Here is an 11,780-nt window from a genome sequence, read left to right on the forward strand (position 1 = left end):
CGGGTGCCACCGGTCCCTTCACCCACCACCCGCAGCATTCTCAAGGGCAGCCTTCTGTGGTCCGAGCTGGGATTGAACCTGCAACCTTCCGGTTACTGGACAACCCGCTCTACCTCCTGAGCTACTGCTGCCCCAAATATGTTTCCCCTTAGCATTTTTTACAGTAAATGCAATGAACTAATAAACTCTATCCTATAGCTGCCACGGCTCTATTTCTCCCTTGTTGTTGAAAATCACACAACACGTCTCCTCCACTCCTCAGGCATAAACTTGTACCTGTATCAGTCAGAGGACTCCATAGTGCATTATGTCCTGTCTCCCCTCTTGGTTCAGTCCTGTGTCTCTGTTAATTGCTCCCACCTGCCTCTCGTTTTCCAATCACCCAAGCTCCCAGCCCTCTTGTATATAAACCCCTTCAGTCCTGTGTCTCTTGTTGGTTCATTGTTTCCATGTCCTGCGTGTGTATATCATTAAAACCCTTTAAGTTTTCCAGTTTGTCTGCCTGCCTGCTTCCTCCCCAGCATTTGGATCCTCACCTCCGCTCCACTCACCGGCACGTCGTGACACATTACAGTACAGTTAATCATTCACACACAAATTTGACCATGATATTAAACTCGTCATCCTCTTCAACGTCCTCCTCACTAAATATTTGCTATTTTCTGATCCACAACAGTCACCCTTTGTTGATCATTCTCCAGTATTTCCTCATTCATTAACTCTTCCACGAATCCTTCCAACTTCACATCACCCTTAATCTGCAAATCAAGTTTTTCATGTGAATTTTGGAAAGCCAGGTACTTAATTTTAAATGGCGACCGGCTCCAGTTTTACCTTGCACATTTCTGACTAAGGGAACGTTATCGCCTAAAGGATTTATTACAGCTTCATTAAAGAGCAAGTCACCCCCAAATCAACTATTTTTTTCTGATAATCTATATAAATGCGTGTCTAATCGTGCTGCAGACACGTGTAGTCAATAGTTTAGCACTTTAGTGCATTTTAGTTAAAATTTAAATTTTCTGCCTGAAACTGTCAGTGTTGTGCCGTTGTCAGGTAAAAACTCTTCACTGCATTTGAATTTAAATCTGCCACCGCTATTCGCTAAGAGGTATGCTATGATGTAAACTGGTACATTATGATGTCACAATGTCGTGAGTGTGTGTATTTGTTAGTGGCTCCACCCTCTCTGTCTGCTAGGCAACAGCATTTGTTTCATTTTTCAAACATGAGGTGGGAGTGAAGTACGCTTCTTGTTAGGGGTGACTTGCTCTTTAAGAACGGGAAAATCAGAAGGTTGCTTTCACCTGATGCTTTAGCCCCCTTCAGCCTACTGATTGGTTTAATATCAAATATGGTGACTTTTTAGATTTAAGGATGCCATGAAACAGTGATGACATAATGTACCTCCATGATGCTCTGCAGCTCCTCCACATAAATCCTCTCTGATTCAATCAGCTCAGTCATGATGTGTCTGCAGAGAAACAGAATGTCTCAAATGACACCTCTGGCCACAGTGGAGCTCTGCTGGAGAACATTTCCAAACACACTTGTGACTGTGACATAAACTGAGATGATCAAAGTACGCTTACATCTGATGGTAATGCTCAGTAACCTTAGGAAGGGGGTACTAATAGAGTCATTGTGCTAGCATGTTTGAGTGTTGAGTACAAAGAAAATATGAAAAATTGTTGTTGATCCAGGCAAAAAAAGATCCAAATTGCATCAATCCACAGCCAGATAGCATGCAAACAAAGGGTGGAAATTTTAAACCACGGTTCCCCTCTGGGCGATGTGTCAAACAACAAAGAACATTTTAAATGACCTTACTATCAGAAAAGAAAGTGTTACATCAGAAAGAACCCATTGGGACTTCTATGAAGATAGCAATCAAATCCTCTTTCACACCTGCAATTTTGGCACTTAAAACAGAAAAGAGCTGGATCAGACCCGAAACCGGTTTAGGGTAAAACACCCTGGCCAGCCTAAAATCAGAGAATGAGCTAGATTTGTGTGCTAATTGTCTGGCAGGACGGCACTCAGCACAAAACCTGATTTGTATCATTTCACACACTTCTTTAGATGTACAGAAAATCATGTTTACTGCTTCCCATGCAGCCGGCTGGAGCAGTCCATTCAGATGATGCAAAGGCAAGTCGAATTCAGCTAACGTCAGTAAACTTCCCTGTCATTCCTTGAACTGATCTTTTAGAAACTGCAGCAGGAGTGTATTTTCACCTTAAATTTGGAAAGCTGTTTTAGATTATATTCAAGAGACTTCATTTTTTTCAAGAACAACTTTGATTTTCTATATAGAAAAAAAAACTTTGAACATCTTAGGTGTGTTCTTGCTGTGCGTTATTTCTAATTCCATGTTGTCGTTCTTGATCAGCGTCAGCCTGAAGAAGCCGGCAGCCGTCGGCGAAACGTAGCGTCAACAACAGGTAACAAAACCGTTTCTGTGTTTTAAAAAAGAACGACAACATGGAATTAGAAAGAAAACTGTTGCAGGTAAAATATTAAAAACATGTTTTTATCTTTCATCTGATCTCCACCCCGAGGTAGCAAGGATCAAAAAATATCAATACATTTTAAATAAAAGCAACCATAAACATTAATATTTAAATGTGTTGTTTTTTAGCATGATGACTGAGTGGTTCCTCCCACTTTATCACACACACACACATACACACACACACAGAGAGAGAGAGCAGTCAGACAAAACATTGAAGGTTTCTGCGCCCGAGAGGAAGGAAGGGGAAAGTAATCTTGAAAGTAAAACAAGTGCAGCTGGAAAATGAATGAATGAAGAAAAAAGTGTCAGGAAGACATAATATGCATCGATGTGAAGAATATACACCATTAACCGATGGAGTACAGTAAAATACAACAGGGTAGGTTTTAAACGTGTGTGTGTGTGTGTGTGTGTTTGTTTCTCTGATTCAACTATATTCTACAGACATGTTGGCTTGATGGAGCAGACTGACAGAGGCTACGTGCATATTTTAATGCTGCCTCATCTGGTTAATCCAGTTTTAAAACGTCATCAAGTTCTCTAAAATCCTCACAATCAATTATTTGTTGGTGTTCTTTTACTCTTTTACCTTAGTTGACTATGCAAAGCAAAATGTTTATTTTGGACTATAGTTTATTTTGAAAAATTAACTTGATTTTTTATTTTTAATTTTCCTCGTTGAATCGTCACCTTATCGTGGTGGAGGAGTTTGAGTGCCCTAATGATCCTAGAAGCTATGTTGTCTGGGGCACTTTGTGCCCCTGGTAGGGTCTCCCATGACAAATTGGTCTTAGGTGAAGGGTGAGACAAAGAACGGTTTACAGGATCTTTCATGGACGTAAAAACAAAGAGTCGGAGTACCCGGCCCGGAGGGTTACCAGGGTCCCACCCTGGAGCCAGGCCTGGGGTTGGGGCCCGTGAGCGAGCGCCTGGTGGCTGGGCTTTCGTCCATGGGGCCCGGCCGGGCCTGGCCCGAACCGGATACATGGGCTCATCCAACTGTGGACCCACCACCCGCAGGAGGAACATGAAGGGTCCGGTGCAATGTGGATCGGGTGGCAGACCAATGCGGGAGCCTTGGCGGTCCGATCCCCAGACAAGGAAACTGGTTTTTGGGACATGGAACGTCACCTCGCTGGCAGGGAAGGAGTAGGAGCTTTTGGCAGAGGTTGAGCGGTACCGGCAAGATATAGTCTGACTCACCTCGACACATAGCATTGGCTCTGGAACCCAAGTCCTTGAGAGGGGTTGGACACTCTCCTTTGCTGGAGTTGCTCCGGGTGAGAGGCGGAGGGCTGGGGTTGGCTTTTTGTTAGCCACAAGACTCTCTGCCTGTGTGTTGGGGTTTACCCCGGGGGACAAGAGGGTAGCTTCCCTGCGCTTTCGGGTCGGGGGAACGGGTCCTGACTGTTGTTTGTGCTTATGGGCCAAATATCAGTTCAGAGTACCCACCCTTTTTGGAGTCCATGGGACGAGTGCTAGATAGTGCTCCATCAGGGGACTCCATTGTCCTGCTGGGGAACTTCAATGCTCACGTGGGCAATGACCGCTTGACCTGGAGGGGTGTGATTGGGAGGAATGGCCCACCTGATCTGAACTCGAGTGGTGTTTCGTTATTGGACTTCTGTGCAAGCCGCAGTTTGGCCATAACGAACTCCATGTTCGAACATAAGGATGCCCATCGGTACACTTGGTACCAGGGCAGCCTAGGTCGCAGGTCAATGATAGACTTTGTAGTCGTATCATCTGACCTGCGGCCATATGTTTTGGACACCCGAGTGAAGAGAGGAGCGGAGCTGTCAACTGATCACCACCTGGTGGTGAGTTGGATCAGATGGCAGGGGAAGATGCCGCGTAGACCTGGCAGACCCAAACGCATAGTGAGGGTCTGCTGGGAACGCCTGGCAGAAGAACCTGTCAAGACGGTCTTCAACTCCCACCTCCGGCAGAGCTTTGACCGTGTCCCGAGAGCAGTGGGGGACATTGACTCTGAGTGGGCCTTGTTCCACTCTGCAATTGTTGAGGTGGCTGTTGCTAGCTGTGATCGCAAGGTGGCTGGTGCCAGTCGTGGTGGCAACCCCTGTACCCGCTGGTGGACATCAGAGGTTCGGGGAGCCGTCAGGCTGAAGAAGGAGGCCTACAAGGCGTGGCTGGTCTGTGGGTCTCCAGAGGCAGCAGTCGGGTACCAGATAGCCAAGCGGGGTGCAGCAGTGGCAGTTGCTGAGGCAAAATCTCGGGCGTGGAAGGAGTTTGGTGAGACCATGGAGAAAGACTATCGATCAACACTAAAGAGGTTCTGGCAACTTGCCAACTCCGGGTCAGGAGAGAGGTCCTACCTCAAGTGGAGGAGTTTAAGTATCTCAGGGTTTTGTCTCAGGGTTTTGTTCACGAGTGAGGGCCGGGGGGATCGGGAGATCGACAGGCGGATTGGTTCGGCGTCTGCAGTGATGCGGACGCTGAGCCGATCTGTCGTGGTGAAGAGGGAGCTGAGCCAGAAAGCCAGGCTCTCGATTTACCGGACGATCTACGTCCCAATCCTCACCTATGATCATGAGCTTTGGGTAATGACCGAAAGAACGAGACTGCGAATACAAGTGGCCGAAATGAGTTTCCTCCGTAGGGTGGCCGGGCTCAGCCTTAGAGATAGGGTGAGGAGCTCGGACATTCGGGAGGGACTCGGTGTAGAACCGCTGCTCCTCCGGATCGAAAGGAGTCAGTTGAGGTGGTTTCGGCATCTGGTCAGTATGCCTCCTGGACGCCTCCCTGGGGAAGTGTTTCGGGCATGACCTGCCGGCAGGAGGCCCCCGGGTCGACCCAGGACACGCTGGAGAGGTTACATCTCCAATCTGGTCCGGGAACGTCTTGGGGTCCTGCCGGTGGAACTGTTGGAGGTGGCTGGGGAGAGGACGATCTGGGGCTCCCTAGTTGGGATGCTGCCCCCACGACCCGGACCCGGATAAGCGGAGGAAGACGACGACAACTTGATTTTTTTTTCTTATTAACTTTTTTTGCCACTAGTTTATTAAAAAACTCAATTTTGGGGAACTTGTTCTCAAAAATTCACAGATTAGTTAGAATAAACAGGTTGTGATAAAAATATAAACACAGAAAAGAAACTATTCCAATGTTTCATAAAATAACATGGTTATTCTACCAAACAGCAAGCGCACCAGATCGGTATCTGTGGTTGTTTTGCTAAAGGGAAACAGTCTGTGGGAAATCACTGCCAGCTCAGCCATTAAGAATATTTTTCAGACAACAATTGTGGAAAGCCCCATCTCTTCTGAAGCCACATCACTGAGAGACTTCTGTATAAGGAATCCTTTCTTCTTCTTCTTCAGAAACATCATTGTTCAAAGTATAAACAGGTCGCAGAAACCTGGCTGAACTGCTGTTCTGCTATATTTTATGGTTATGATTTTTTAGATTTCTTTTACAGTTGATGATGTCACCTACAACATTTTCAAAATCCAATCTTTTTTATGCTATACATATGATCTTTTTACTATCACAACTCTATCAAAATGTCACAATCGCCGTGTTCTTTGTGTCTGACACTGCTTTAGGACTGATGGTCTTCTCTTAAAGCTTCTCAGAAAGCGGAGCTTTGACACCAAAGCTACCAAAGCATTTAGTTACAGTCGTTTTAACTGAAAAGGTTCTCTTCCAAACTGAAAATGAATGACCTTTTGAGCTTGTCGATCACGTGTTCTGTTATGGAAATAACTTCCTTCTGCTCACGGTTCAAATTTCTTTCCGAAACAACTTCCATGTTTAAACATTTTTTTGTAAAATCATTCAGTGGATTTCACCTAACTGCAATGAAGTTGCATTACTTGGTTCTCTTTTGTTAAAATAAATAAATAAATAAAAGGAACCAAGTAATGCAACTTCCATGTGGTTCCCTTTTTTAGGGAGAGAGAGAGAGAGAGAGAGAGAGAGAGAGAGAGAGAGAGAGAGAGAGAGAGAGAGAGAGAGAGAGAGAGAGAGAGAGAGAGAGAGAGAGAGAGACGGGTGTGTAGTTGCATTTGTGGTGCATTAGTTCAATGAGTTTATGAGAAATTAAAATCAATAGTACAACAAAAAACATTTGCAGGTTTACAAGCAAACACACAACTTACACAATTCAAAGAATGGGTGCAGGCAGAAGCATAAGCTTCTGAGCCCAACCCCCAAACCCTTTGCACTTAAGCAAAATTTTAGAATAGCATACCAGTTCCATAATTTATGCATCATTATTGAAATTTATGGGAATATATTCAAATCCCCATTCTTGCTTTATAAAAAATAATGACCTTTAATATTTTATGCAATTTTTCATTGACTTGATTCATAATATTTAATCACATTTGATTTAAACATACCCTTAAACTTTACCATTGTTGAACAATCTTTTTGCTCCTGGTCTAATTTATTCCACACATCAATCAATCAATCAATCAATCAATCAATCAATCAATCAATCAATCAAAGATACTTTATTAATCCCAGAGGGAAATTAGAGTTTCAGTACACACAATTCAGAGATCAGACATACATGGGCAAGACACATGACAAGAACTGGTGACTGTGGTCATTCACAACCCTGAGTCGCGCTACCTTGATAGAGATAAGAGGGGTTACATGAGGATTGGTTCAGGTGGAGGGAACAAACGGCACTTCAGAGTTACCCTCCATAGGGAGGGCAGCTTTGCTCTGCAAAAAAAAAAAAAACCCACCTCAAACATATATGCAACAGACTTCAGACAACACAACATAAGTGTCCGCTAGGTGGGGTGGTGGGTTGGGACTAACTCCACTTCAGTTCCTGCAGCCACGATAGAAGCAGCGCACGTCACCTCAGTTTGGACAGGGGGAGGAGCATTGAGGGTTGGAGGGTTGCAGTGACCTTGGAACATTTCAGCGGTCTTCCCGCAGTCCCGCCCAGGCTGGGATAGGAAACAGAGTTGAGTTGCCATAGCGACAGCACATTCCACACATCTTCTGAGGGGGGAGTTTTCATTGTAGCCTTGCTGGCTCAAGGGCACCAGATTCTGATTAGAAATGGTTTTGGGGCTAGACAGAGATAGTTTCCTCTCTGTCTTACAGCTTGTTGGTCCTCAACCTCTCAAAATCCCAGTAATGGACATTAAACTATCCCAATCTGTGCTGATTCGTCCACTCTATCCTTGATGGCATCCATCTTTGTGCCAATGCATGAATCTCGGCAAAAGTCCCAAGCTTACGATTCATCTCGACACTTATGTGAGTCTTTGAATTCACAGCACGGTGCAATCCATCTGTGAGCTCTGGGATCTGGCCAATATTCCTCGACAGCTCGTTAGTTTTCCGGTAAGCCAGGTAGCCTCCAATGCCGATCAGCAGGAAACCCGACACCACCACCACGAATATCCGCACGTCTTCAGAGTCCTCCACAGACAGCTGGTCTGTCCCGGAAGGGCATCCGGGAGCCCCCTCTCCCGTTCTCATCGTTGAAAAAATTGTATGAACCACGTTGAGTGACCAACGGACGAGATCCATTTTAGTGAATTTCAGTTTCCAGTTTCCAGAAAAAATGCAGAAGCAGCCGTGCACCCAGCACACACAGACAGACAAAGCCTTGAGGATAAGACATGGAGGAGAGGAGAAGAAAAGCATCTGCACCCTTCAAGAGGGTTAGGGTTAGGTGGAGTAGATAAATCTCAGTTAGGGTTAGGGTTGGGGGGGCCTTGGGGAGAAATTATGACAGGTCTCTAAATAAAGTAAAATTTTCTAGTGCAGAGAGGAGACAACCCATAGAACCACTGATTTGATCTCATTTTAGAGAAAAATAGAACAGGTTAGATGCACCTAATAAATAAAATGACTAACAAACTCAGGAATCTTTCTTTGCTTCATTGTTTTGGTGCTGAGAATATCACTAATGCGGATCGAAGTAGATACACAGATAAATGCACCTCTTATTTATTATTTGGAGACCACATTTACTGCAGCTGGCAGAGGCAGAGATTTTTTTCTATTGATACACGGAATTTACATAATCATTTTAAATGTTAATAGGGGAAGACTGCAGGAGGGAGCGGTAAAATACAGGGGGCCCCCAGCAAAAACAAGAAACTTTACGAGTCTGATGAAACCCGCTGGTTTTCCATCAGGCAGTCACGGGGCAGCTCCAACGACCCAGTGGCTGTGCTGGGTCAATGTTATCGAGCTGAGTCCGGCTCAGCAGAGGGCGAACGAGCCGAGGAGACGTCGTGCTCTGCTAAAGAAGAAGTGTTATTTTCCTGCTTCAGAAGAAGCGTCCAACGTGTTTTTACGCTTTCTCCGAGACATGTCACGTCGCTAAGTTGTTAGCGCCGCGCGCTAACACGTCAATAGTGCAGCGTAGCCTGCTGGAGGTTTTAAGGGTTCAGATGAAACACCCGGCCTCTCAGGCTGCTCACACATCAATCTTAAGTTGTTGCTGTTGCGCTCACGCAGTAATACAGTATTAGATGCGGTTAAAGTCAGACATGAAAAAATTAATAAATTTTACATGAATAAGTGATGCTTAGCCTGGTGGGGGGAGGAAAACCTGGCTTAGTAAGCACTGGAGGAAACCCTGTCAAGATCGTCAACACTCGTTTATCTTAACGCTACTGAAACATGTAAACCAAAAAGCATTTTATCCACTGCTACCTTTCTAATTTTAAACTCAATAACTTATGCTGTAACTTCACCTTGCCCTGCCTGCTCCTCCTTGCTGCCTGCCGGCTGTGATCACAAGCAACAACATAGTAGTTCCCGCTGCTTCTTCGGGAAACAGCGCAAATAAATAAATAAATAAAACTTGGGATCTTGTAGGCGTGGCGGTGGGATTTCAGCCGTGGCGGCTACGCCTATGTAAGGGAAACCCTGAATGTGTTTGCTCTCTACAAGCCGCTTTATTTACATGTCGAATTACTCTCTTCTGAATTATAAACAAAGGCTTTCAGTGGGTTTTGTAGGTGTTTCCCCACACTTCACCACAATACATGAAATAAGGCAGAATTAAGGAACAATACAAAAGATATAAAGCTTTTTCATCTAAAAATTCTTTAACTTTATAGAGAACTGCTAATGATTTAGATAACTGTAATTGAGTCAATATGAGTTATCCAACATAACTTTTTTCTATGGTTACGCCAAGAAATTTTATTTCATTCACTCTTCCAATTTCTGTTATTTATTTAGAGATGTGTATCCACTGTAATTGCTGTATTAGTAAATACGATACATCTTGTTTTATTTAGATTTAAAGTTAATTCTTTCCAAACTGAAATGGTTCTCCTTACATTTTCATAGAAGTGGACATTTATTAACAAAGGAGTGGTAAACTCATTTTATTATGCAAATTTGATGGATTCACACAGCAGATTAACATTTCTCCAACAGTTTTCTTTTTCAGTGTTACGTCTGCAGTTCGTGTCACTTCCAGCATGTGCAGTTTTAGTGACAACGTCAACAAGCTGTCGAGCTCTGAAAAGTATTAATAAGGTTAGAGTGGAATTTGCTGAGCTGCTGTTTTCTGATAAAAGATATTTGTGGGAAGCTTAAATCAACATTTACTGCGCTGGTTTGGGCTTTTCTGCCAAATGGGCAGCAGGCTGAATCAACAGCTGCAACAACAGATAAAAAAATATTCAGCATTTCTGAAATTGTTCAAAGTGGGACTCCTGGCCCATTTGAGATGTTGTGGTGACTTGGATCCAAACTGTATGGTAGATAGTGCAGCTCAGGAAAAGTTACATTGTTGTACAGTTGGTCTCGAAACAACTCTTAAAAAGTGTCATGCTTGGGGAAAATGTTCCCTAGTATACCGCCACGGTTCTCGTTACAAACCCACAGGCATATTAGGCCCTGTCCACACGTAGTCGGGGATCTGCCAAAACGTAGATATTTTTCTACGTTTTGGCCTGTCATCCACACGAAAACGGAGTTTTTTCACACGAAAACGGATCTTTTTAAAAACCCCGGCCAAAGTGAAGATCTGCGTTTTCTCCGTTTTGGTTGTCTGCGTGTGGACGGACAAAATCGGAGTTTTAAGGTCCGCAACGTCACTTTCCGCGACAAAAAAATGCTGACATCACGTGTGCGACCTGTGTTTACACTAGCCGACAGCATGGATGCCCTCAGAGCTGCGCTCGCTTTATCAATGGTCCAAGCGCTTTTTGCTTGTTTGTTTTTGCAAGCGGAATTACTGCTCCTCGCGGAAGACCACAGACGAAGGACGAGGTTAAGAATGGGGGAAGTACTGCCGCCTACATGGCTGGCATGTCCTTAACAACGTATTTATCCGGGTACGTGTGGACAGAGTTTTTGTTTAAAACAAGGTGGTGTGGATGCAAGTTTTTGGAGAGGCGGATATTCGTTTAAAAAAAAAAGCCGGCTACGTGTGGACTAGGCCTCAGTTTGTCAAACGGAGAAACTAGAGGAAGTTCATCAGGAGCTTCTTAAAGTTCTTTGATTTGTGCTAACCGACATGACCAGCATGACTTGTCAGAACACTTAAAGAAAGAATGGTGAACATTGTTGAGTCTAATCTTTAAGAAATTAGCAGAGTTAATCACAAAAATGCAATTAACTACACAAAAAGTTTTAGTTGTGACAGGCATTATTAAATCAAAGCTGTTGCACAAACAGCTCACCAAGTCTCGCGGATGTTTGGGTCCAACTATATGCTGACAGGTCATGTTTTTGTCATAATTACAAAAACTCATAGCCTTAGAAAAAACAAGATTCGGTTTACTGATCATAACTTCACAAAGACTAATGAACACGATTTCAATTAAAAGTTTGAATGAAAGCATCCTTCCTCTTCACATAAAATATTAAGAGAGATCATTCTCAGCTAGCCTCCAGCACCGTCCCATTGGATAGTCTCAGTCACAGCAGCAGTACTTTTAGGTTACATACTACATGTCTTCTACAAGCTTCTTTTAGAAAACAGTGGTTTGTTGCTGACTTAGCCCTACATACAGTAAACGTGTGACTAGACAGCATCCATTACTCTGGTCCAACAGCTTTTTTGTTTCCTAAACCAACAGAAATCAGATTGTTTCTCTCAACAGATGCTCTCTCTGGATTTGATGCCATACATCCTGTCACAAGACCACTTACTGCCCCCCGAGTCAGAGCTCAGACATGGCTGCTCATGTGTTCAGTTGAAATGTGCTGCCGTGATTAGATGTAGAACGCTTGTTGTGTAGCAGCATTGTACAAACTTCAGCAGCTTCTGTGTTCTGGGGATTTGCTGGACTAAAGCCCT

General features: G+C 44.1%; 1 protein-coding gene across 9 annotated transcripts in view; it reads right to left on the minus strand.

The window, feature by feature from the left end:
• Positions 1 to 11,780, minus strand: part of mcf2l2 (MCF.2 cell line derived transforming sequence-like 2) — a 123,965-nt gene that overhangs the window by 51,791 nt on the left and 60,394 nt on the right. For all 9 annotated transcript variants that reach the window (XM_015962280.3, XM_054749621.2, XM_015962275.3 and 6 more), the window contains exon 16: positions 1,408 to 1,474. In XM_015962280.3, the coding sequence (XP_015817766.3) occupies positions 1,408 to 1,474 (67 nt within the window). The remainder of the gene's footprint in view (positions 1 to 1,407; positions 1,475 to 11,780) is intronic.

Source organism: Nothobranchius furzeri, chromosome 16 (genome assembly GCF_043380555.1).
Source record: "Nothobranchius furzeri strain GRZ-AD chromosome 16, NfurGRZ-RIMD1, whole genome shotgun sequence".
NCBI classification, from domain to species: Eukaryota; Metazoa; Chordata; class Actinopteri; order Cyprinodontiformes; family Nothobranchiidae; genus Nothobranchius; species Nothobranchius furzeri.